This window comes from Dendrobium catenatum, unplaced genomic scaffold (genome assembly GCF_001605985.2).
Source record: "Dendrobium catenatum unplaced genomic scaffold, ASM160598v2 fragScaff_scaffold_621, whole genome shotgun sequence".
NCBI lineage: Eukaryota > Viridiplantae > Streptophyta > Magnoliopsida > Asparagales > Orchidaceae > Dendrobium > Dendrobium catenatum.
The window spans coordinates 5,904,211-5,931,675 of NW_021319083.1; the positions used below are offsets into that span (position 1 = coordinate 5,904,211).

Genomic DNA, 27,465 nt, shown 5'->3' on the forward strand with positions numbered 1-27,465 from the left:
CCTACAGCTCCACCCGGCACCACTGTTGGTGGACTCTCGCTGTCAGACCTCCATCCAATAGCCATCATTGGGCTTTTGTTCGACCTCCGTCGCCTATCGACTACATCCCTTTGACTTCCATCGCCCGTCGACTATGATTTATTTTGTTAAAATACATATCCTAGAGTATTTATTTTGTTAAAATTTTAGGTTATAATATTTATCAAACTTGATTTGAATAGATTTTATAATAATTTAATTTATTTTAAGATAAATATAATATAAAAATAATTAATTTGCTATGTATTGTAATCATCTAAAAAATAAATCTATAATTAAGAAAATCATGTTGTGTTCAAAATACTACAAATTATTATTTTTGTACTAATAACAAAAAATTAGGAATTAAAAATCATTAAATATATTTTAAGATTAGTATAATACATAAGATATTAATAACAATTTATATTACATACATCTCAAAATAAATTGATAACTTAGTGACTCATCCTAATTAATTTTGGGATCATTTTTTTTTGTTGAAAAAAAAAAGAATTTTGAGCTTTTTTTCTATTTTAATTAATTAATTTTTACTTATATTCTCAAATAATGAAAGATAATACTAATTGATATATTTTAATATTTATTGTGTATAATTAAATCAAAATTAATGATGAAATAAGAGATAGTACTTATAATATTTATAAGATAATTTCTAAACTCAAACTGACTCTATTATTTTAATTCATCGCTTAATTATAATTTATTTTATATTTGTCAAATTTATCTTATCTATGACTTTTTAATGCTTTATAGCACTTCCGATAGAATCACCGCAGGCTTGTCTAATAGCATGCGCCTTCTTCATCATTTCTACTGTTCTAGTATAGCGGTATGTTCACTGGTTACTTTATATATCTCCTTACAGTGCTGAGTGCGTGCGAAGAACGGAGGGGAGGCAAGGCAAGTCTCCTTGTTTTTTTCCTGTTTTATTTCATTTGATCCGCCATTTTTTACTTCCATGCTAAATTTCTACGATCATTCATACAGATGATTACTGTATATGCCTACTTCTGTTCTTATTGTGAGTGATTTTGTTCTGTATTTACAGCTTGTGGGAATCATAGGTTTTTGTTTAGGTTTGTTTTGTTGGGCCTTCGTTCATCGAATCAATGAGTGTCAATTGCGTATTTCTGTGATGAATATAGGAAACATTCACAAAAATTGTTGCTTAGATTTTGAAAGCTTGCGGAAATTATAGAATCTGTTTAATTTTCTGTTTTGGGCTTTTTATAAGAGAATCTCGAGAGGTTTTTCATTCTTCTGTGAGAAAGATATGGAATTATCCCCAAAAATGGTTGCATTATCTGCTGCTTCTCTGCTGGTTTTGAATGTTGCAGGTTAAGGAAAATCGTAACCTGTTGTTTGATTTCATTTATTGGGCTTTCTTTAATCTTAGGATTTGAGTTGCTGGCCGGGTTTTATAAAACGTCAATGCCATCGTACGCCTATTTTGGGGATAGATTAACATTGTTTTAGCTTAATTTAGGGCGATTTACTAACTAGGGTTCATCCATTGATAAAGGAGAAAGAAGGGGTAAAATTTTTAGCTTAGTCATAAAAAATTAATCTTGATAGGGTACGAATCTCGAGACAAATTTGAGTTTGAAACTTTCGAAATTAAATCCGGGCCATCCGAACTCCGATTTCAGCAACTTATAGTCGAACTAACATCTCGAAAGACAAATCCAATGACACCAAATTTGACCCAATCGAGCCCAAATGGGTCCAAATCAAAGACCCAAAGTGCATTTGAAAGGTTCAAATCATAAATTGGACGACCAAATGATTTTCAAACGTGACTTGCTTATAGTCGAATCGAGTGGCTCGACGAGACGAATCCAACGAGCCCAAGATCGTCAAATTCTGATATCATTAAGACACTCAAGTACTCTATAAAGAGTTCACGATCAAGAGAGTTGATATCGGCCGTTCATTCAAAACACTCCCAATATGCCATGGGGGGAGGGGACCAAGCAAGGAAGAGAGGAAAGGAAAAAAAAAAAAAAAACCAGAGTTCTCTTGCCACCAGACTGCTCAGCCATTATTTGGTAGCAGACCGTCGTCGGACTTTTGCCCAGCCACCAACTGTCGCTGGATTTTTGCCCGACCACCAACTGTCGTCGGACTTTTGCCCGACCACCAACTGTCGTCGGACTTTTGCCCGACCACCAACTGTCGTCGGACTTTTGCCCGACCACCAACTGTCGTCGGACTTTTGCCCGACCACCAACTGTCGTCGGACTTTTGCCCGACCACCAACTGTCGTCGGACTTTTGCCCGACCACCAACTGTCGTCGGACTTTTGCCCGACCACCAACTCTTTTGCCCAGCCACCAACTGTCGTTGGATTTTTGCCCGACCACCAACTGTCGCCGGACTTTTGCCCGACAACTAGCTGTTGCTGAACTTCCGTCTGACCGCCAACTGACGTCGGATTTACACACGACCATCGACCGTCATCGGACTTCCGTTCGATCCCTGTTCGTTGCTAGATTTCAAACCGACGGTTGACTATTGTAATCTGATCGTCCTCAACTTCAAGGAAGAATCAATCATTTGTAATCTATTCAAACACTAGTGGATTTATTTCAATTGGGCTTGGTCTCGTGGTTTTTCTCTTTACGGATTTCTACGTAAAAATTATGATGTTTCTATTCTCTTTGTTTGTGAGCTGGGTACTCGTGCAATGCTAAGATGAAAGATTTTCCTACTTTACCGCCGTGAATATTCTAGCCTGCAACGTTTAGGAATCCCTCGTTTGTTTGATTTTGGGGCTATTTGGCTACATGTAAGTTTTTTTTTTTTAAAAGTTGAGTACAACAACAACATCAAGCCTTTATCCCACTACGTGGGGTTGGCTACATGAATCCTTTTTCTCCATTGTGTCCTACTAAAAGTCAAATTCTCGTTTAAATCTAATAAAGAAAGGTCATTCCTAATATTTTCTAACCAAGTCTTTTTAGGTCTATATATATATATATATATATTATGTTTTTGCATGATGGGATCAATTTATTCATCAATTGCCTGCTATGGTTATGCTGGTAGATTTGCCAGTATTGCATAGACTAATTTGGGAAATCCTGGAGATGCCATAGACTCTTGATTCTAGAGTTCAATAGCCCGCTCTTGCTGCAACATCTCTAGCATAGATAAAAGCTTGGATTTTGTACATACTAGGATAAAACAGGAAGAGCAACAAGAACCTTCTAAAGATGTTGTTCAGGGAGCTGAATTTTATAAATTAACTTGAGTTCGGATAAACTGCCCTTCAATGTATCAACTGTAGGTCTTATTTAATTCTATAGGGACCACCTGGATGTAATTCATATTTTTAATTCTTCTAATCCTTCAAGTCTCAGAATGTAGTAAAATGCCTGGAACTTGTACCAAGTTTTGCATCGTAATAATCTCATGGCATGACTAAACTGTTGTGGGATAGTGAAGATAACCCAAAAGTGGTCTTCGCGTAGGCTTCGTTTGGGACGGCTTGCTTTCTGCTTCTTAAAGCTACTTTATAGTACAAAAATTAAAAATTTTATACTAGAAAGCTGCTTTAAGAAGCAGTAAGAAAGCCGTCTCAAACGAAATCTGAGGCAAAATCATATAAAGATAACTCAGTTTCCGAGTAACAAGCATCCATGTTGATAATTTGGAAGTCCTTCATGTCAATCTTATGTTATACACAGTAAAATAAATTTACATTAGACACATAACCAACATTTCTTTCATATTTGTAGCAGCTACTAAAATCAATCAGGTATCATGCAAAGAACTGGGCATACCAGTTTATTAAATTCATAAATTGGCATCAGTTTGCCACAAATTTGTTTTAACGTATAAATACAGGATAGCTGATTGTAGTGTTCTTACAGCAAAGGCCTTTTTCCTAGTTTGTGATAAACAATTCTGTAAGTTTACCTAACCATGGATTAGTGTTGATTTTCTCAGCTGTACTGAAAATTTATTTTAAAAAAATTCTATCAAGGCTTCATTTGGGACGGCTTTCTTACTGCTTCTTAAAGTAGCTTTCTTAAAATTTGAACTAGAAAGCTGCATTAAGAAACAGTAAGAAAGTCGTCCCAAACGAAACCTTAGACTTCGTTTGCAGCTTCTTAAAGCAGCTTTCTAGTGTAACAAATAAAAATTTTTATACTAAAAAACTGCTTTAAGAAGCAATGAAAAAGTCGTCCCAAACAAAACCTAAGTCTTCACCGAATGATGTTTGCAGTGACATGAGTTACTTGGATCACTGTGCTTTACTACCCCAGATTAAATACCTGAAGAGATCGAATTTCAGAAATAATGAACTGAAAATTTTCTTTATTTCAATATTCATTGTTATTCTTTCCATGCAGCATGTAGTGCGGTGTGTATTTATTTCCACACTTTCAGAAGGTGTAAATCATAAAATGCACTTACAAATACATCAACTGATTAGTAACCACCTGAAGTTGTTCCTATTTTATGCAACATAATCGTCAGTTCTGTAGATTTGGAACCTCCGTTTGAGTGCTGGTCGGGTTCTAAACCCATTCTTTATGGACAGCATCTATAGTTAATACCCATTTCCAAAGAAAAAGAAAATCAACGATTCATATTAGAAAACGTCTCAAGATTCCAATTCATATTTTAATTATTTCATTCATTCTCTTAAATGCTATAGGGTCTCTAAGGTTCATTTTGCATAGTATTTGAATCTTAATATATCCTTCATCAATTTACTATGTTGGAGATAGTTTTATTCAACAACAACAACAACATCAAGCCTTTGTCCCACTACGTGGGATTGGCTATATGAATCCTTTTTCTCCATTGTGTCCTGTTAGAAGTCAAATTCTCATTTAAATCTAATAAAAAAAATTATTTCTAATATTTTGTAACCAAGTCTTTTTAGGTCTACATCTACCTTTCTTAATATAAGTTAAATCTAATACCTCTATTTTCCTAACCGGGTCATCGGAAGGCCGCCGTTTTATGTGACCAAACCATTTAAGGCGGCTCTTTCTAATCTTATCTTCCACTGGAGCTACTTCAACCTTTTCACATATATGCTCCTTTCATATCCCGTCTCTAAACTCCTCCACTTGAGCATCCTCATCTCTGCAACACTTAACTTAGTATTATGCTTCTCTTTTAATGGCCAACATTCTACACCATAAAGCATTACAAGTCTCACTACCATCTTTAAGTCTGTCCTGCAATAAAATCATAACACTGTACCTAAAATAAATGAAAACTTTGAAAGCCAATATTCTCCTTTGTTTATCAACTCCAGTCACTATTTTTTGTTTCACTATTCAACTCGACGCCTTACCAGACTTCTGTTTATCTGAATTCTTAGTGACAGACTCAAAGAACTTCAATGACAGACATGAATGGAATGAGCACACCAAATAAGGAGCAGGAGAAGAAACAAAATGATGCAGAAAACCCCAAGCTTGATAACAATCCCAGAATCTATGATGAAGATAGTAACATAAATTCAGCTCCAACTGCGTATGTGAACATGGAAGCCATTATAACAGCTGATGATGTTGTTCGAGCCGGAGGATTCGGTGCTCGAGATGATATCGGCAGTTTTCTTCCAGTTGCAGCAGATTCTACTGACTTCGAAGCTTCACTTCTTGAAGCACAAGGCTTTGAAGAACCACAGGAGGAAAAGAAAAGGCCTGGTCTTGGTTGGACTGAAGCAATGGAGAAATAATTGCTACTTTTGTTCTTGTTAGTTAAATTCTCTCATATTTTGGTTTTTCCCAGTTATGTTTGTTTTTGAAATGAAAATTTTAATGGAGAAATAAACCTTTGATGTGATCAAATAGTTTTCTTTTTGCTATTTGGAATGAACTGATAAGATAACTTTCATCATAGCTGCAGGCTGGTCAGAAACTAGTAAGCATGTCTTTGCCAAACCCTAATGGAAAATCAACGGTCGAATTTCTATCTGACAATGAAATTTTTTTGGATCTGTATCTCAAAGTTCTGATACTTAGCCATCCACACAAATCCTGATTTTTTGAAATAGGGTGGTGGAGCTGTAGCTCAATTTTTTTTTTTTAAGGTGTAGAAATTGATCTCTCTTTTTTAACCAATGGAATTATAAATAAAAAGGTCGAAGCATAGTTGAAAATTTTAAAAATATTAACTAGAGAATCAAATGGTATAAAGTTTGACATGCTTATGATAAAATTGAGTGTCTTAACAAGGGAAATTCAATGAGCCCAATATCTTTTTGTTCTCACAACATTAAGATACTTAAATGATGAAGGAATGCTCTATGATTAAGGATATCAATACGGGTTGTTAGATAGTGTTCAAAATTCTCCTCATATATATGGGATATGACTCTTGGAATTTTATAAATAGGTCCCCATTTTATACATGAATGAAAACTTCCACTAGAGATTCAAAAAACCTCAAATACTTGAAGAGTTTCGGCGCTCCGCTTGATCAACACTATCGCTTTGTCATTATTGTCAGATTATTGTCTGACCGCCACTATTAGACAACAACTACCACCTCTATTGGAACATACGTTGACTGTCGCCATCAATCCTTTGCTGCTTGGCCGCCACCATATGTCCTTCACCGCTTGATTGTTGCCTTTGGGCATTCGTTGCCTAATCTTTACCACTGCCTGTCGCCATTGGACCGCCCCTACCGTCTCTGTTAGACCCATCGGGCCTTAATTATTGCTTCAGATAAGAAAGATCCTTGTTTTACTTTTTATTTAAAATAAATTTTTTTGTTAATATTCATGCGAGAAGAGTAAAACCAGCTTAAAAAAAAAAAAGACTCCAATTTGTTAAAAGTTTGCCTTCATATTTGTTGCGTGCTAGAATATACGCGGCGGTAGAGTTTGTAAATTTGCGTCCTAGCGTTGTATGAGTATTCAGAACACAAGCATAAAAGTCAAGTGAACACCAAGGTTTTTTCGTGGAAAACCCAAAAAAGGGAAAAAACCACGGGGCCTCGCCCAGTTGCAAAATTCCACTAGTATTTGTTTGAAGTACAAAGGTTGATCCGTCTTACAAATCAAGACGATCAATTTACAATCAACTTCACATAAAGTTACAAAGTTATGCAAATTCCCGGCGTTTCCCGAAAATCCGGCAGAGTTCCGGCGTCTTCAGGCGTGCTCGTCGCCATTGGACCACCCCTACGTCTCTGTTAGACCATTGCCTGACCACCATCGGGCCTTAATTATTGCTTCAAATAAGAAAGATCCTTGTTTTAGTTTTTATTTAAAATAATTTTTTTTGTTAATATTCATGCGAGAAGAGTAAAACCAGCTTAAAAAAAAGACTCCAATTTGTTAAAAGTTTGCCTTCATATTCTATTTATTCTTTTACGTAAATGATGGTAGTGATGACATAATTGATACAAGGGCTCAAGATCTCAACTTGAAGAAAGTATAACCTCGAAATGGACAAATTGTTAGTATATATATGTGTGTGTGTGTGTCTAACTAGTGTAACGGAGTTTTTTTAATGAAAATGAATTGAAATCAATTCTCCTTCTCTTGGTTTCTATCTATGTTCTCTGCTCTGATTTCCTTCTTTTGTTGTTATTTCCATCACTTTTGTTTTCTCTCATGGTATTAGAGCATTAAGCTCCACAGCCTTCGCATTCCCTTCAATCTCCGATGGGAGATCAGGATCTAGCCGATGCCTAATCTGCCTCATTCCTTTCCGCCACTATGGAAAAATTCACCATACCCTCCCCATTGAAGTTTCCCATGTCCAATATCAATCTTATTGTTAACAACCTGCTCAATAATGAGAACTATTCAATTTGGAGACTACAAATCTTCAAACTCTTTGCTGTGAACGGGTTTGAAGGGCACCTAACTAGCAAAACAAGTGAGACCACCGGAGCAGAACCCATCCTCCACTGTAACCACATCAGACTATTGCCTTTGGAATCTTATTGACCATAATATCGTCTCTGCCTTTTTCTTTATTATTTTGCCCTCTATTCTCCCATACATACTCAATCTAAAAACAACCCATGAGATCTGGGTCACTTGGGAGAACCGACTGCAACCCACTAACCATTCTCGAGTCATCCAACTCAAAAATGAACTGCATAATATTAACATGGTCGACAATACCATGCAACAATATTTGTCAAAAATCAAAGCCCTGGTAGATAACATTGCTGCCGCTGGATCCCAAGTTGATGTTGAAGACATCATTCTATATATTTTGAATGGCCTTCTGTCTGAGTACAACTCCTTCAAAACGGACATTCACACCTCCCTCACCCCAATCAAACTGGATGTTCTCTGCTTTATGCTTTGCAGTGAGGAGATCAATATCCAAAATGAATTGATCAAGGATGATTCTGCCTCCAAGGACAACGTAGACTTATATTCCTCCAGCACCAAACCCAACAGAGGGCACCACACCTATCTTTAGTTTTCTCAATCCACTCGAGGTTGCGGTTACCTTTACAGGCCTACATCTCCTACAAGTGGTGGATTAACCCTATTTTCTACACTAAAATCAATCTGCCAAATCTGTAACAAAACTGTTCATACAGCTACCACATGTTGGCATAGATGCAACCTTAGCTACACTCCAGGAACACCTCGGGCCATGTTCACTCATCAACAACTTAGCTCACCAACTGAATGGGGGCTTGATTATGGTGCTTTCACACACCTAACAATGGTTGCCATTAAGATTCAACAACCTCTTCCCTACCAGGGTGCAGACTCCAACTCAATCGCAAATGGCAGCTCCCTTCCCATCCAATACAGCGGCAACAACATTCTTACACTTCCTGAATCAAACGGTAAGTTATTTCTTCGTAACCTTCTTCATGTTCCATCCTTATTACATAACCTTCTTTCCATACATAAACTTACATCTGACAACAACTGTTTAATTTCATTTGACGCATCCAATTTCCTCATCAAGGATCTCTAGGACAATCAAATTCTTCTACATGGTCAGAGCCATTATGATCTCTACCTAGTGTCCACTCGTCAGTTCTCCTAGTTGTTCCCTGCTCCAGCTTATCACCCGCTTCGCAATGGCACGCCCATCTCATCCATCCCCATCAACTTATTATGCATGTTATAGGTAAAATAGATCATTCTCTACGCATTTATTCTCTTCCAATCTTATGCAAATCATATAACATGACTAAAAAGTCATAAATTACCATTCTCTACAAGTTCAAATCATGTTACCACACCTCTAACTCTCATTCACTTTGATGTTTGGGGACTAGCTCTAGTCTCATCCCTTAATGGCTATCGATACTGTGTCATTTTTATTGACGACTATTCAAGATTTTGCTGGCTATTTTAAATGAACATAAAAAATGAAACTCTATCAAAATTTCAACAATTTCTTCACATTTAAGTCAAATAAGACAAACTTACAAACATATCACATACACAAATATTGAACCTAAAATCTTTTGGTTGATAGCCAAAGCTTAGAACACACATCACATCCGCAAACTTTATTAATATATAATCTTAACATTAATATTTAGTATGAATAAAATTAAGGTGATTTTATTTTGCTAAAGCAAGCATTAAGAAGCAGTTTAAAAATACCATAACAATATTATTGTGGTAAATGATTTAAGTTATACAAAATTTAACCATGAAATTTTTGTAAGTTAGGGATATTGCAAAAAGCGATTAAAAACAAAGAATCTACTAATGACGCGTAATATGAGCCCACATTAACCGATTCCGCAGCTTTATATTGCGAGATGAAGGAGATGACCAATAGGAAGAAAACGGGGGTTGGAGAATGGTCGGAGAGTGAATGTGAGGGATAGTCGACGGCAAGGGCGTCGGGCGTCGGGCATCAGGACAAGCTCGCGATGAGCATTTGCGTGTGTACGAGCTCGAGCAGGCGAGGTAAGCGGGCATGCGGATCAAACAGCTTGCGAGGGCTAATCAAACATGGGGATTCCATTTATCCCGCACTAACTCCACTTCTGCTTGAGCAAGGTTAGAGTTCTTCTTTTGCTGGATAAAACTGAATTGCGATTTCCTTTTTTATTTGTTTAGAATTAGGAAAACCCACAGTTTAGTTTTTATTTTAAACTTTAAAGAAAAATTTTAATGGTTTTTCTGCGAGGAAGAGTAAAGTTAGTGAAGAAAAAAACCTAGAATCAAAAAATTTGATTGACTCTTAAAAACCCAGAAAAAAAAAAAAGTTAGTGAAGAAAAAAACCTAGAATCAAATTTGTTAATAGTTTCCCTTCATATTATATAAATATCTAATAAAAATGACTAAAGCTGGAAATTGAATGGCAAATTTTAAGAAAGTTTTAATGAAAATAGTAATAGTTGAATAGACGCAATATATTAAATATAGAATTATAAATTTTAATAAATCAGTGATAATCTACATATTTAAATAAAAATATATATTAATTAATGTGATATAGTAAATTAAACGAAACAAATAACTTAAATGATATATTGCTATATTTAATAATTTAATAATAAATAGAACGTTGAGAAATTAAAGAATTCAAGGAAATATGGTTATAGTTGAATTATAAGAGTAAAGATTAACTAAGCTAAACAATATAATTAAATTAAATTAAATTATATATAGTTAATTAATCAATTAATTAATTGATGTGGATGTCTTAGATGTTATTATAGGTGTTAAACTAACGAAGATAGAGTAAGAGTTAAAGTGGACGACTAAGTACTCTTCTGCAGTTGAGATGGATACTCATATTCCAAATTTATAATAATAAGTTTGCATATTCAAAATCTAATGAATTAATTATTTTTGATAATTATTCAATTAATTATTATTATAAATTTATTTATGATTTATCTCTGTAAGAAAATTAGTTATATTGAAATGAATGACATATTTCTTATAATGAGTGTTTATCATAGGTCATATAATGTTTATTATATAAAAAAGATATGAAATAATTTGAAGAATACAAATGAAATAATTTATATAGGAATGCTTTCATGTGCATGTTAGCTGATTGAATTCACCCATTTATGATATTGCATATCCAAAATCAATTTTCTTTAAACAAAGGTTGAAAAAGCATTTGTGGTTGCATGACAATAGTTGAGAACTTAAAACGAAGAAGTTAATCTACTTGGGCTTCTCTGTATTTTTTGAAAAAGGGTGTGATGGGGAGAGGGCAATCTGAGAGTGCTTTTGTTAGAGAAAAATTATTTTGTGCAGCCTCCGGGCGGTGTTCGGAGACCAATCAGAACGCGTCACATCATTTTTTTGCTTGGTATCGCTGCATATTACGTGACGTGCCGCGTTTTGATTGGTCTCTGGACCATCCGGTGTCTGCACAGAATAATTTCTCCTTATTAGAAGCATTTGACAGAAGATTTTTTTAACATGCAAATAAGATCTAGTGAGTTAAAATTAGCAAAATTAAATAGGATATAAAAACAAGTCTGAGAAGTTGAGATTGAATTTCTGCTCTTAGCTAGAGAAAATCTTTTCTTGTGCGCTCAAACATCACAGGACTTGCTGATGCCACAATGATTCTTGAACTCCCGCATAGAAACAGATGGAAAAGCAATATGTAAACATACTTGAAAAATGAAAATAGCTTAGAATGAAAAGAATTAGCGCAAAGTTTTATTGCACAGTTGCATCTTTTAATACACGATCAATATTCCAGCATGGTTAGTTTTTTAACCAGTTCCAAGTTTGCTAAAGCTCCATAATTTTATTTGTTTTACATTTTCAAACTATTTTTAAAACAAATAAAACTAACATTATCTCTATTTTAATAAACAAAAGAACTGTCATGTCATAATGAAAATTGAACCTGTAACTCGCTCAAACTGTTTCTAGGGGATAATAATATCTATCATGCTGGAACAAGCTTATTTATATTTACCAAGCTCTAAAACTAGATATCAGTATCATAAGTAGTTCTTTTATTGTCATCCAAAACAGCAATTCACTATTCTTATTGTCTGCCAAAAAGATTAGCCACAAATCTTCAAAGCCAATAACAGTATGGACAAACCTCAATATTTACATAACTTGCAATACAAAAACAAAACCTCAATATTTATATTATATATATAAATGATGCTTCTTATGAGCCATCTGTCATTTCTACACAAAGCCTAATATTCCTCAACATACTTTATACAGCTATAAGAAAACAACTCAGACAATAAAATAGCTTCCAAGGTTTCGTTTGGGACGGCTTTCTTACTGCTTCTTAAAAGCTGCTTTTAAGAAGCAGTAAGAAAGCCGTCCCAAATGAAGCCCAAGTCTTCGAATTTTCCTAACCTTCATGCAAGTAAATTATTAGCTTGATAGGCTGATGATAGCATGTTCCCTCCAACCTTCACGCCATTGACACTCTCCAAATTTAGAGACAAATCAGCAATTTGGTTGATCTGGCAATCCTCAACAGCAGGAAAACAGCTTCCTTCCATACCAACCCCTTCTACAAGCCCCATGAAACACTCGGACTCAGCGCACTGCAAGTTCTTGGAAGGGTAAACACCAAGCTCAGCATCAATCTTAGCTCGTAGATCTACCAAAAGGCTCTTCAGCCTAAGAATCTCAGCTTCGAGCGCGGCCTGGCCCTCCAATCTCCTCAAGAGCTGCTGGTTTACATAGCGCAATTTCTTGACTTCCTCCTCCAAGTAAGCTTCATGCGCCTTCTTCTTCTCTCTGTATTTCTTAACAGCTTCTCTATTCCCTGAAAGTTTCTTTGTTGGCTTCTTCAACTCATTTTCTCCACCTAGATCATCTTCATCAGGAGAGAACACTTGCGTATGAGTGTGGTAGCAAGTGTGGGAGTGTGTTGGAATGGCTGGTCCTGGGGGATTGCAAGTGTGGGTATGAGTACATTTCTTGTTGTTCTTCAACTCCTCATAGTTTCCACAGCTTGATCTATGAGGATTGGCTAACAAAGGGTAGCTTGAATGGTCTATTTCTCCATCATCCATCTCACTTGTTTAAGCTGGTCATTCCATTCCAATTCAATGTGAATCAGAATGCAACTGATCCTTCCCACCAGACCTTGATGTATAAAAAAAAGAGCCTTGACCAAATCTACAGGTTTGAGTGCAGGCTATTTAATATAGAAAATAAATGACAACAACAATAAAAAAATAACAATTGTTGATTATTCTGGTAACATTAATACCATTTTAATAAGATTGAACATAATACAATTTTCTATTTCAACAAGCTCAACATATCATAGAAGAATAGCTTGAACTTTATGTAGAAGTTTACTATTGAAATCAAAAGGAACCAAGCAATTTGTTGCACTTCTAAAAAACAATTAGTCCATCAGATTAAGAGGGTGAAGCTAAGAGGTAAAGCATCAGGAAGTATAAAATTTGGGAGTTCAAGAGAGCTTAGGCTAGTATGGGAAATTAGAGCAAGACCAAGTAGGAAATTACTTCGCCTGAGTGAAAATCAAGGTTCAAAAAAGGAACTTGGCGTAGGATCTGCAACTAAACCAAGCGATGCAAGCAGGATAAGAACCTTAATCACTCTTTACTTATAGACTATAGTTGAGCAAAAGAGAACGATTTAACCAAACGGTGCGATCTCTGATGGTTATCGCTCTTAAGAGTGGAAAGCGAGCATCAAAAGAAGGAATTGGCGTCAAAAGTTCTGTCGATGAAGATCAGAAATCACCATAAAGATGAAGCTGAGCATTTTTCTTTCTTTATGGCTCCTTTTCTTCTTCCTTTGAGGCTAACAAAGCTTTGATTCTCCTTTTTCAGAATCTGATAAATAGAAGCCGATTGGTTTGGAAAAGTGAGGAGCAGTAAGTGACCCACCTAGGAAAGCCCATTGGGCTTCAAGTCAACCTCAGGTAACTATGGATTTAAAGGGACTCTAATGTATTGGATTAGAGTGCTTGCCTTGTTAAAATTTATATATATAATTCTGTAAAATGAATCTGTCACAAGTGATACATCTTTTAATTACAATTAAAAAATATATATTTTTTAATTTTCAGTGGAATTTAACATATGCATGACCTGGATTCTGATCCTCTCAATCTAGGGCTAATCATATAATTATTAGTATTATAAAGGTGTAGAAGATGTAATACTGAGCCGCGATACCAAGCGAAGGGATGACAGACGTATTTTAATTGATTTCTGAACGTCGTGCAACATCCACATATAATAATTAATTCATTGGAAGAGCCTATATATAACTAGATCTCCATATGTACGCTTACAAGGCTTTCATGTTTAGTTAAGGAATATGAATAAATAAATATAAATATTTAGATGTTTTTTTTTTTTGAAAAAAAATAATTTTTTGATGTTAATATTAAAAATAATATATGAATGGCAAAAATAATATATGAACGGCGAAGGCAATATTGAATTAACACACCCCGTTACACAAATCTGACGCATTAGTCCGGATCCAAGGGCTGTAAATCATCTTTCTCATTTTCAACGTGCTACTGCATGGGATTTCATACGGGACGCCTGCGCCACCTGGAAGACCCGTGCGCACATGGCCGACCGCAGCGATTCTTTCCCTGCAGAAAGAGCCGTGCAAGTCAAGACTTATCATCCGGAACATCTACAAAACAGACAACAGTCATTTCAGCCAACCAATAGCCTAAAAAATTCGAGCTTGAGATGGGACCACTTTGCCTCTAAAATCTCTCAGCCCAACCCTTTATAATAGCTCTTTATTGCTTCAGAGGCAAAGGAAGAGACCAGAGAGAGACGAAAGGGCGATTTTGTTATATTTCCGGTTCCGATTTTTAGGTAAAAGGAAAAACAATTGAACTTTTCTGTTTTTTTGATCAGTTGTTTATCTGTTTCATCACTAAAATTTTAAATTTTTTTTATTGAATTTGCATAACAAGTTGATAGTATTCTGAAAGTAAATTTAGGTATTTATTTTTCCCCGGAAACTGATCTTACTTGATGCTTGTTTTCAGTTGGAAGTATAAAAGGTCAAGTTTGTTTTTTTTTTCCTTTCAGCTGAATGTAGAGTAGGATCTCAGAAATTCCTAGAAAGGATATGTGTATGCGGAAATTGTTCGAAGTTCTTTCTTGTTTCTGGGAGAAAACGAGGTTTTGTTTTGATGTTTCTATGTCAGATTTGATCCTAAATGAGGATCAAACAAGTTGTTTTCTTTTTCTGTCCAGATTGAGGAAGAGGAAAACATGAAATGAAATAATTAATCTAAGCGTACCTAATTCTTTCAGTTTATAGCTTTCCTTGATTTTTCTGGGCAATAAACTATTTCCTGTTGTTTGATTACGGGAAATAATTAGTTTCAATACCATTATTCTTCATCTTTCTGGAGTTCTTGATTAGTTAAGTGAAGTCTTCTTTCCCTAATATAACGAAGACTATGATTTTTTGTTTCCCATGCCCGTCCAAAATAAAAAAAAATCCTAAAATAGATTAGTTGGCATTCTACTCTATTAACTTTTAGGTCAAGCTCTTCAAATTGTTTTCAGTCTATTCAAGAAGTAGGTTATTGTGTAAATTTTCAGGCAGTAGTAGAAAACCTAAGTAAACTTTTACTTTAAAACATATAAACGTTGTTATGAAAATCATTACTTTATACAGGCTTGTGGGAAAAATTAAAATAAATAATTCTTCACCTACGAGTCTGGTAGACATCTTAGATTTATTGTTTGTCTACTGTGTGCCTCAACAGCATCTCTTTATTTTTACATTTAAAGGCCATGAACATGCATATGCTATGATCATTTTAGTTTTTCATCCTATCTCCTCTTTGTTTTTTTGGGCCATGAAATGAATGTGTTATGATTATATATTAATTGAAATTGGTGTCATGAGTGCATGCCTATAGTTCATCTAATGCAGTTTACATTGAAAATTTCTATTAATGTTACGTTGTCGTAAAAGCTTTTTTTTTTAATGATTTTATGCTGGGAACTCTTATTAAGATAAGACCAATGACACTTCACCGCCCTTGTTTTTTTTTTTCTTCAGATAATACTTAGTCTTACCTATTTTACTTTTTTTTTCTTGGTTACGAACCTGTTCTGAATCAGTCTTTCTTTCTTTATTTGCTGATGTTTTATTCATTCCAGGACTGATATTTTGCAAGACATGGAATTGCTTCCTCTCAGTCATCCTTTGCCATATAAATTTAATAGTTCTGATGTGAAATTTATAGAGAATAGGCTCAGTTCGAAGCAATCCAAATTCTTCCCTAGTGGGCAAAGAAAATGTTCATCCTCTGTTTTGAAATGCTCTTTTAGTCTGAGGAGATCAGATCAAGAATCTTATGAGATCAATAATTTAGATGAGAAAGAGGGGATCAGGCTGCTAAGTTATCTTGAGGGGCTTCATAGTCAAGATATTGCAACGGCCAGGGATGGAACTTGTAACTGCCATGTAGTTGATGGAAATGTGAGATTAAAAAATGTTCCGAAAGTTGATCAAACTGAAAAAATTGTAATTCCAAGCTTGCCCAATGATTCAAATGGCAATCATGGTTCTCAAATTAGTAGTTGTTATTGGGAATGGAAGCCAAAATTGTCAGTGCACTATGAGAAATCTGGAACTGAAAATATTGGTGCTCCAGGAGTGTTATTTCTGCCTGGTTTTGGTGTAGGGGCTTTCCATTATGAAAAGCAATTGAAAGACCTAGGTCGTGATTATAGAGTATGGGCACTGGATTTCTTAGGACAAGGCATGTCATTGCCTTCTGAAGACCCTGCTCCTTGTTCTCATAACGCCAATTCTGAGGAGCCACATGCAAAATGGGGATTTGGAAATGAATCAGAACCTTGGGCTACTGAGTTGGTATACTCTATAGATCTATGGAGAGACCAAGTTCAGCAATTTGTAGAACAGGTATGTATTTTGGGTGCCAAATTAGATTATTTGGAATTTTCCTCTTGGATATCTTGTGTTTGTTTATATGTTTTGATAGTTTTTAAAAATAAGCTACTTCTGGAATCCTCTGGAAAGAGTTCTTGAAGAAGGTAAACTAGTATTGTCCTTCCAAAACATATTTATAGTTTTGGATAATATTCATGTTATCCCGCTCCTTTCTTTCTTTCTTTTTTTCTTGCGTGCATGGTTATGTTTGTCTACTTGTGAATTATTGCATTGTGTGATGGAAACGGATTGACAACTGCTGTGCAGTATGATGCAATTTATCATGCAACATTTGAATTTCTATCCAGTGCTTTACGTGGGGATTAATCATCTTACTTTTCCTGTTACCATCATTGACACCCTTATTATTGAGCTCTACTAGCTTCCATGAATCACCTTAATGTTGACCTATCTAATTTCCTGTTCACTAAATCGATCCACTTATACGTAGAATTAGATATTGTACTTGCCTTCTAAGCCTTGCAAAGTGTCCGAATTATCAAGCAGCGACTCGGATGACCATTTATTGAAAGCAGTGGAAATGAATTAAAATATTTTATGGTTGGGAAATACTTGTGAAAAGACCAATATGATTTGATGCTTAGACCTGGGGTGTTAAAAAGCTCAATGTTTACAAACTACTCCTGTCAAGCTCATTTGCTAAGTAACCGGGCGGTGAGCCGGTGAGCCAAACACAGTTAAGAACCAACTCGGTTATGCTTTTCTCTCTCTCTCTCTCTCTATCTGTATACATTTGTGTAAATTTCATTTTTAACTCATGTATTTTGGTATTCAAAATTATTGAATGTGTTCTAAATGTAATTTACAACACAGTTTTTAAGTTCTAAGATGCTTTTAAAGCCTTGAACCATGAAACCTCAAACTTTTTTCATAAAATCTAAGCTATCAATTCAAAAATTGTTGATGCATTTGATGGTCAAACTTTGCTTGTTGTTCATGACGGGCTTGATTATAAACAATAATAAAAAGAAAAATATTTTTCAGCTTTTTAATAATCTTGTGCTAGAACCAAGCAAAGGCAAACCCAAATTCATTCATTTTCCGCTCTTTAACACGCCTTGCTAAGATACAATATATTATCCACTTATTCCACTTTCTTGAATGCACAAAAATTGAGATTCATGTAAATTTATAATTTTTTAAGAACTTTTTAATAGGTTTATTGATTTTAAGATAATGTTTACCTCCATCCACCCATCTGCTTGCTTTTCTGCTAAGCTGTTACCTTGTTACTCTTTTCCTTGTCCTTCTTTATTGCATATCCTTCTCTATCTCCCCCCACTGTTTTTTGGTTCCCCTGTAATCTTCTACAAGTGTATTTGTATATTTAACATGTATTATTGCATTTGAATTTTCCAATTTGACGATGTATATGTGATGTTGAATGGATCAAATATGGTCTTATCGGGCACCAGCCTAATTAGGCTTTGTGTCGCTCAAGTCGTTGCCTCTTGATAGGATCCTTCAAAAATAAGATTCTCTTTTTCATCCGCATGATTGAGGAAGGTGCTAAAATCCAGATTTGACTCTAATAGTATATCACCATTAGTTAGTGTATTACCAGGAATATCAAAACCTGCTAGTAGCTACTTGCTCACTGCTACATATAAAAATTGAATTTTAAATTCAAAATTTAAGTTTTTTAGTTTTCAACTGGGGTGGGAGGGTGAATACGCCTTAGTTGTGTCATTTGACGAGTACATCTTGCTCTTATGGACAATCATTAAAGCTTATGAACTATATTGCATGCCCTCCAAAATCTTGTTCTGGTCTTATTAGGTCTTGTTGGACTTCATGAAAGAGTTATCAATTTTCTAATTTTTTAATCTTTGCTTGAGCCCTCTTATTTTGATACTCTTTGATGATAAATGAATTGAACCCTCCTTGAAGCCCTTCACCTCGAATAGGGCCCTAAAGATGCTCTTGTTCTACTTTTCCCTCTGCATGTGGAGGAAGACGATTCTCGCAAATGAATTTGGCATCATCTGAGCAGAAATCTCTCTCTAGAAATTTAGAAGCACTGTTCATTGTCTTAATAGTTATTATGGAACTCGCTCATGATAGGCTCAATGAGAACCATGCTTTAGCTCCACTAAAAGAAGACATATACTCCTTTCCTTTATTGAAGATTTAAGGTGCCACCGTGCCTTCACAAAATTCTTTAGATATTTAATGATTGAAGCTACCATCTTTGAATAGTAATGGATAAGAAGATGCAAGGGAAGCAGGAAGATTTATAATGAGTGAAAAACCTAAATATGAAACAAATGCCTTATTAATAGACAAGGGAATAACCCTAAATTGCTATATCACATAAAAACAGTTGGTTCACTGAATCTTAATTATTTTAGTTTAATCTCTGAAAAAGTTTTGTTATTATTATGTATTTTCTCAGGATGCTAAGTGATGAGCATCGAGAACCTCCTTTTACTTGGTCAAATCTACTATCGCAATGGTAAAGAGATGACTTCAAATCTGAAGGTTCGATTTAACATAAAAGGAACAACTTCAAAGAGAATGTCTAACTTCATGGTAGTGAACTTCCTTCTGAAGGTCAAGTTTCACATAAACAAGGTCAAATAACCAAAATAAATTACTAGAAGAATTAAGATTTAACTTTATCTCATCACCACAAATAAATTCAAATTAAAACTAATTTTTCATTTACGTTAAGATAGAAAATTTTTAATACTTCAAGCTGAAAAGAAAGTATTAGAGTTTATCAGTTAAACTAATATCTTTTCTTTCTTAATATCAATCTTCTTGCGAGTTCCATCACAAACTTAAAAAGAAAAAAAGAGACAAATTTGACTTCAAGGCTTCAGTCATGCTTCGAAGCATGCTTGGGCTGTTAGCAGAACTTCTTAACTCTTTGAAAACAGACAACAATGCCTTCGATGAAAATATTGACCTTTATATTCATCAAAAGCACACATTAATCTTTAAATTTCTTGAAGTTATTTATTTTTTATATTGGTTCTTTTTATTTTGTCAGATCTGTGTTGGAGCGCATGACAGTGATAATAGTAAAACAAAAAGTTGTATTTTATTTCCTAGTTTTAAGAAAGTTCATATGCTTGTATGATTTTAGTCTTGATTGGGTTTAATTTAATTTCATTTGTTTTCTCTTTTCTTACATAATTTTTAATTTTGGTTAAAAAAAAGTCATTTTGTTGTTCATTTGGTTTGTTGATTTCATTTGTTTCGAAATTTTAATTGAGATTCTTGGACATTTACTATAATTGCATTATTAATTGTGCTTCAACTCTACTCTTCTATGTTTTCTTCAAGTAAATTTGATATAGTTGGGAACTAGTGACCTGTTAATCCTCTATTTCTTTTTCATGAGAGCATATGCCACCTCATATTAGCGGCATTATGAAGCCCAACCCTGAGTTACACTGAGTTGAATTTTACCTTTAGGACTACTTTAATCACTCACTTCTCTTTAATTTCTAGCAATTTCTGCTTTTAAAAAAATGCACATTTTTTCGTTTGTGCCACCTACCACTTCATTTGCATGCAAATCGTAGTAGGACCACAATAATTGCAGTAATTATATCTGTTGCTTGTGATGATTCATGCATTATAGAAGCATGCTAATATAAACGTTTTTGGGTTGCCTTTGGCTTTGATTAGCTTGATTAACAAAACCTTATTTTGTTTATTTTATGTTGTAGGTCATTGGTGAACCAGTTTATGTGGTGGGCAATTCCCTTGGTGGTTTTGTTGCTATGTACTTTGCAGCTTGCAATCCACAGCTAGCTAAGGGGGTTACATTACTTAATGCAACGCCATTTTGGGGATTTCTACCCAACCCCATTAGGTCACCTAGGTGGTCCAGAATCTTCCCATGGGCTGGGACTTTCCCTTTACCTTCGAGCGTGAGAAAACTAACTGAGCTCGTGTAGGTATTTGGTTTGTTTCTCAATGAACTTTTAGTTACCTATTCTGCTGCTTATTGTTGACTTATGAACTGAGCATTGTTTCTTTTATTAGCTGACTTCTTTTCATGAATCTGAGCCTTGCGTAGTAGAAGTTGAAATGATTATGCGTTCTGAGACTTGAAAAACCTTTGGAAGCAGGGATATAGAGTGATTTTTCAGTATCATATATGGTTAGATTAGGAAGTTGATTTCAATTTGGACAGTGCTGTCTCTATTTCATATATGGTTCTGCTATGTATATATATTACCAAATGGGCTCTGCAAATATGTGACAGGAACCAGAAAATGTGTTGATTCTATTTGTGTATTTATTGCATCTATGGGCAGATTTGTTTGCTCGAAGTTGGAAAACAGGCCTTAAAAAATAACGAATTTGCTAGATTTCATCATCTTGGTTGATATAGTCATAACTTAGTAAGGATTTCCAACTTTATGAGCCTCTTGAAATCCCTTTAAAAGTGAGAATTCATTTTCAAAATCAAAATGAGATCAAAAAAATCATTATTGTAACATGTTTTTCATTTACAAGCAACCAAATGAGCCTTAACAGCCTTTTAAATTTTTAAACGCAAAAGAATGAAATATTTTTTCTTTCTATATAACTCCAGTTTTACCACTTATTTATTCAATTACCATGGTTTTCTTTTTGATGGTAGAGGAACACTCCACCTTAGGCCTATACTTTTCAATGGATCGTACAGCTTAGTTTTTCTCAACAAATATTCTGAGTGCTGCAATTGTCAATTCTCTATTTTTTTCTAACTTGGCGTCTATTCACAGTTTTGGACTTGATTTGATTTGCAATTTTGTTTGCTCCAGATGGCAAAAGATTAGTGAACCCAGTAATATAAAGGAAATATTGAAGCAAGTCTATGCTGACCATTCAACTAAGGTTGACAAAGTCTTTTCTCGTATTCTTGAAATAGTACAACATCCAGCAGCTGCGGCTTCTTTTGCTTCCATTATGTTTGCTCCCAGGGGTCAACTATCTTTCCAGGAGGCATTGACTAGGTATGGAAAATACTCGGTTATCTTTCCTCCATTACATTGTTGATTTTTTTTCACTGGGTACTTTTTTAAAAGAATTAGCCTTATAATGTTACTGATTTGATCTGAAATTATTGCAATTTATGTTTTAACTGGTTGCCTCTCCTTTCAATAAAGCTGTCTTTCCTCTATTACTAACTATTAATTTTTTATTTTTTTTGGGTTCACTTTTACTGTTGAGTTATTCTTTGAAGGAAGTAGCCGTTAATGTTTACTTATTTAAAACATGAAATCATTGCAATTTACATTTTAACTGGCGGCTTCTCATTTCAATAATTGTTTGTCCAGATGTGATCTGCAAAATGTACCAATCTGCCTTATGTATGGCAAAGATGATCCCTGGGTTAGGCCAATTTGGGGCCTTAAAGTTAAGCGTCAGATACCACAAGCACCTTACTATCAGATTAGTCCTGCAGGGCACTGTCCTCATGATGAGGTTCCTGAGGTATTCAACTCTTTTTTTTTGCCATAGTCTCGCAGTTTTGATCTGTTCCTTGGATTTATACCTTTTTTGAAGCTAAAAGTTGGCCATCAGTTTTTATCATGATGTCTTTTGATCTTAAGCATTGGACAACTTTTTTATTGCTGCTTAAAGAAACTTTTTAAAACAAAAATTAATTTATTTGTGCTAAAAAACTTATTTTAAGAAGCAGTAAGAAAATCGTCCCAAACGAAGTAACATTAAATATATGACACGACCTGAAAATCCGATTCGAACCTGACTCGAAAATTGCGGGCTAGGATTAAACTAGACCCAAAATGGGTCGGGTTCAACAAATCGACCAGTTTCAAAAATCGGGTCGTGTTGACCCATTAACCCAAAGTTGACCCGATTTTTGACACGAAAACCCATTTGGACTGAAAACACAAGATTGACCCGTTTTGACCAGAAAATTAGTAATTTTTGGTTGATCCTTGGTCATTCGGGTCATGTCGGGTTGACCCGGACCCGAAGTGGTTCCAGTTCGGGTCCGAAAAATCGATTAGTTTGCAAAAAAATGGGGCGGGTTTGGGTTGACCCAAATAGTGCCGGGTCAATTCTGGATTCGATTCGAACCCTACCCGTGAGCCAAAATTGACACTCCTACATTAATGTCCTCTTTCACCTCAAAATACCTTTTTAGGAAATTACAGTGATAAAAGTTTATAAGTTGTTCAATTCTTCTCATCAGGTTGTGAACTATCTGCTGCGGGGGTGGATAAAGAGCCTGGAGTCTGAAGGATCTCTCTCATTGCCTCTCCTTGAACAGCCTGAACTTACTGAGAAGATATTCTCCAGAGAAGTTGAATACATCAGAGAAGAAGGAACTCGGAAATCGGTTCGAGTTCAGTATTTTGGATCGAAGGTTTCCTTATGGGGTCAGATGATGTCTTCCCTCACTTCAAGCTCTGCAAAATTTTTGTCCAATGGTAGATAATGCCTCCATTCCATCACACCATTCACACAGGTCTTTGTAAATTTTGTATTTGTGTGTAATATTTTTTTTTTATTTTTAGTTGAAAGTTAAAGAATTACAAGTATTGATTCCATAATTTGATGGTTTTCTTTTCAGAAAAAGTTAAAAGGAATGCTTACTGAGAGTCTACTAAGTAAGAAGAACAAATAATTTTCATATATGATTAATTGAGACTTAGAGTTTTAACTTGTTTTAATTTAGGCTTTGTTTGGGATGATTTTATTATTGCTTCGTAAAGCATCTTTTTACTACAAAATTTTTAATTTTTTAATTAGAAAGTTGTTTTAAGAAATAATAAGAAAGTCGCCTAAAATGAAGCCTTTGTATTTTGATTATATAAAATTGATATGTAATGATTCCTTTGGGTTTAAATTGAGAATTAATTTAGTTCCTCTTATAATTTATTGTTTTGAGTTCCTAAACCTAATATTACTACACTATAGAGTTGTAACTATTTTTATTAAGAAAATGAGCATATAAAAAAAATCAAATTATACATCAATGTAATATATATATATATATAATGTATCTTAATGTTCTTTAGAAATCCAAATTCATATTTTTATAGATATAATTTTGAAATTCATTGCAATTCAAAACATTATAATAAAGATACAAATAATATTCATTGATATAAATTATTCTTAAATTCTAAAGAAATTTAATTGATGTGAAAATAAATTAACTAATATTCTACATAGCTAAATATGAATAAAGATATATGATGTAATAGAATAACTATTTATATTCCTAAATTCAACACTATTAAATACTTCATCTTCTATATTATTTTATTATTGTTGTATATAAATTGTTGATTATTTTTTGTTATAATTTTTAGGGGATTTTATTGATAAGGTAGAGTTATAGTGTGCAATGCTGGAAAAACACCAGGCTTTGCTAAAAACTGAGTTCGAGTTTAAGTCAACAATAGTTTATTTTAGGCATAGTTTTTTTTACTGCTTTCTAAAGCAATTTTCTAATGCAAATTTTTTTTAAAGGAACGATAAAATAGTGATAAAAAGTTATTCTAAACGAAACCTCAAACTTTGTTTGGAGCAGCTTTCTAGCATAAAAATTTTTTTGTAATAAAAAGCTACTTACTAAAATAGTAAGAAAGCTGATCCACACGAAGCCTTAGTATATTTGTTGAGAGTTTAGGCTCTAATCGTTAGATCAGTGGGTTAAAATTTTGTATATATGATTGTCTGTGTGAGTTTATGATTGAATTTGCTCTAAATTTTGTAAAAAAGGGAGCTATTGGGAGGCTAATTTTCAAGTTAAACTATACAATTGATTATTAGAATTATCAAGCTGGTAGGTAAGACTAGGAAAAAAATTATCAGCAAATGGGGTTTATATATGGGATGCCATAGTCGGCCTGTCATCTCTGTGAATGCCAAATGGTACTAATCAGCATCGAATGTGACAATTTTCCCCTGCTAAAAAAGCCTGGTCTAATGATGATTTGTTCATTAAATTTATATGGAAAGAAGGCTCTTCAATAAAACAAAGTAAGCTCCTGACTATAATTTTGTTGTATATTTTGGGTGATGCAATCTGGATATAAGAAATATATATCATATTCACATGTGTCAGTTTAATCAAATTATTATATGCTATGAATCAGATTCAATAACTCACTAGTTTTAAGCAAACATAGACTTCGTTTGAGACAGCTTTTTTAAACGTCTTTTTAATACATCAATTTCAAATTCAAGAAATTTTTGTACTGGAAGCTATTTTAGAATACAAGAAGAAAGCCGTTCCAAACGAAGCTCTAATATTTGTCAATGTCGAAGTTATCCAATGTTTGTTTGTTTGGGACGATTTTTTTTACTGTTTCTTAATTCAAATTTTTAGTACTAATTTTGTACTAAAAAACTACTTTAAGAGAATAAAAAACCCTTAAAAAAAAAAGCTGCTTTAAGAGGCAATAAAAAACCTGTCCCAAATGAAACCTAAATCATTCAAAAATATATTGTTAGTATTGTTGTGTTAGTCACAAACTAAGAGTTTGTTTGAGTCAACTTTCTTCATGTTTTACTTTTTTAGACCGCACCTAAAATTTTGTTTGGCTACAGCTTTTTCATTACTTTTTCAAAATTTTTGTACTTAAAAAAAAAAATACTTTTCCTGCACCAGCTTTTAATCCATCTTAATAAAAGATCACAACCATCCCAAACAGACTCTTAACTAAAAATTAGAATGATTAGATTGCACCTTCGAATGCAAGCCATCATAGTAGAGGCCGAGATGGCAAGTTTTAATTGTAGGGCTAAGGCTCCATGTGCAATTGCCATATTTCATAAACCAAATTCAATAACTAGCTTGTTTTAAACCAACATCAAGGTTAAAAGTACATCAAGAAGTCGCTGAGAGAGAGAATTCTTATATATATATAATCCAATTGAATCCGGTTAAATTCCGATTAAACTTTGAAACTTTTTTTTTTCCGGTTCAATTTGAAGAACTTTGCTATAACTAGAGAATCAAAGATGGCACGAAATCATTTTCATACATGCAATGTTAAACCTATGAAGGCGTAGAGTTGACACAATGTGGATCAAATAAATACAAGTAGATGGACGAAACAGCTAGAAAGAAGCCGCGCCAAATAATCGCCCCCGTTTTGGCAATGGGGGGCAACAACCACTACTATCAGGATAGGTAATCATCATCTCCATAAAATTTAAATTTCATTTCATTTTATTTTAATAATTGCTTCAAATTAGACTAAACATGTTGCGTCCTGGAGTATTCGTGGCGGGAGAGAAATATAAAATTTATGATCTTAGCTTTATAGAAAGATCCAGAACACAATAAGATAAAAGATGGGTATAATGTTCATATGGTCTTAGCTTTATAGAAAGATCCAGAACACAATAAGATAAAAGATGGGTATAATGTTCATAAGAGACATCATAATTTTTATGTGAAAACCCTCTCAAAAAGGGGAAAAATCATTGGGATTGACCCGGTTTAAATGAATCCATTAGTGTTTGCAGTCGATTATAAATGAAATCCTTCCTTGGGGAGAAGACTTTGGCATGATGTAACAAATATACATCATATAGAGTGCATCACATGGTGAGAATTAAAATAATCAATATTGACATGTTTGTTTGGTCGACATGGCCATAGTTGGTGGGAGAGGGAGGTCGAAAAAACAATTGAAGGACCGTAGTTTGATGACAAAGGTCAGAAGGAATGTAGTTGGCGAGAAACGATGGTCAGAAAGACCGTTGTTCGGTGACGGAGGTCGGAAGGGCCATAGTCGATGGACGAAAGTGGTTAGAAAAATCGTTGTATAACAACGAATGTCGGAAGGATCGTAGTCGGCGAGCGACAATGGTAAGAAAGACTATAGTCTGGTGATGGAGATCAGAAGGACTATAGTCTGGTGATGGAGATCAGAAGGACTATAGTTAGTGGACGACAATGGTTAGAAAAACTATTTTCTGGTGATGGAGGCCAAAAGGACTGTAGACGGCGAGCGAAAATGGTCAGAAAGACCGTTGTCTGGTGATGGAGGCTCGAAGGATTGTAATGGGCGGGAGAAAGTGGTTAGAAATACCGTTGCCTGGCAACGAAGGTCACAATGACCGTAGTCAGGAGGTGACAATGATCAGAAAGACCATTGTTTATTGGATGGACTGTAGTCGACATGGGACAGTGGTCAGAAAGACCGTTATCTAGTGATGGAGGTTAGAATGACTGTAATCGGCGGGTTACAGTGGTTAGAAAGATCGTTGTCAAGCGATGACGGTCAGAAGGACTGCAACTAGCAGGTTACAGTGTTCGAAAGACCGTTGTCTGGCGACTTAGGTCGGATGAGCCGTAGTCAACAAGTGACAGAGGCAAAAAAGACCGTTGTCTAACGACAGAGTTCGGATGGATCGTAGTCGGCCGGGGACAATGGTCAGAAAGATCGTTATTTGACAACTGAGGTTGGTAGGGCCCTATTTGGAGGACAACAGTTGTTAGAAAGACCGTTGTTTGACAATGAAGGTCGAAAGGATTGTAGTCGGCAGACACCAATGGTCAAAAAAATCGTTGTTTGGTGATGAAGATCAGAAGGACCGCAATCAA

General features: G+C 34.7%; 3 protein-coding genes across 4 annotated transcripts; 2 read left to right on the forward strand and 1 right to left on the reverse strand.

The window, feature by feature from the left end:
* Positions 1-825: 825 nt before the first annotated feature.
* LOC110092184 lies at positions 826-5,880 on the forward strand. 2 transcript variants are annotated; one of them, XM_020816607.2, is made up of 2 exons: positions 826-942; positions 5,387-5,880. In XM_020816607.2, the coding sequence occupies exon 2, from the start codon at positions 5,408-5,410 to the stop codon at positions 5,747-5,749; it is 342 nt and encodes a 113-aa protein (XP_020672266.1). In that variant the 5' UTR covers positions 826-942; positions 5,387-5,407; the 3' UTR covers positions 5,750-5,880. The 2 variants fall into 2 exon arrangements, with proteins under 2 accessions (XP_020672266.1, XP_020672267.1); XM_020816608.2 differs by having other exon boundaries at positions 929-1,063.
* Positions 5,881-12,045: 6,165 nt separating this feature from the next.
* LOC110092186 (basic leucine zipper 23-like) lies at positions 12,046-13,831 on the reverse strand. The gene is made up of 2 exons (XM_020816610.2): positions 13,454-13,831; positions 12,046-13,097 (listed from the first exon to the last, which is right to left on the reverse strand). Exon 2 carries the CDS (start codon positions 12,989-12,991, stop codon positions 12,326-12,328), a length of 666 nt encoding a protein of 221 aa, XP_020672269.1. The 5' UTR covers positions 12,992-13,097; positions 13,454-13,831; the 3' UTR covers positions 12,046-12,325.
* Positions 13,832-14,664: 833 nt separating this feature from the next.
* LOC110092193 (pheophytinase, chloroplastic) lies at positions 14,665-23,474 on the forward strand. The gene is made up of 6 exons (XM_020816633.2): positions 14,665-14,797; positions 16,106-16,874; positions 20,603-20,829; positions 21,689-21,880; positions 22,205-22,361; positions 23,089-23,474. The coding sequence occupies exons 2-6, from the start codon at positions 16,125-16,127 to the stop codon at positions 23,332-23,334; spliced, it is 1,572 nt and encodes a 523-aa protein (XP_020672292.1). The 5' UTR covers positions 14,665-14,797; positions 16,106-16,124; the 3' UTR covers positions 23,335-23,474.
* The last annotated feature ends 3,991 nt before the right edge of the window (positions 23,475-27,465 follow it).

What these genes read in the sequence shown, in the direction of transcription:
- LOC110092186 (XM_020816610.2), bottom strand. Translation starts at nt 12,991, where the DNA reads ATGGATGATGGAGAAATAGACCATTCAAGCTACCCTTTGTTAGCCAAT.
- LOC110092184 (XM_020816607.2), top strand. Translation starts at nt 5,408, where the DNA reads ATGACAGACATGAATGGAATGAGCACACCAAATAAGGAGCAGGAGAAG.
- LOC110092193 (XM_020816633.2), top strand. Translation starts at nt 16,125, where the DNA reads ATGGAATTGCTTCCTCTCAGTCATCCTTTGCCATATAAATTTAATAGT. An exon ending in TTCAGCAATTTGTAGAACAG is followed by an intron (nt 16,875 to 20,602) that starts GTATGTATTTTG and finishes TTTATGTTGTAG; the next exon opens with GTCATTGGTGAACCAGTTTA. An exon ending in TTCCAGGAGGCATTGACTAG is followed by an intron (nt 21,881 to 22,204) that starts GTATGGAAAATA and finishes TTGTTTGTCCAG; the next exon opens with ATGTGATCTGCAAAATGTAC.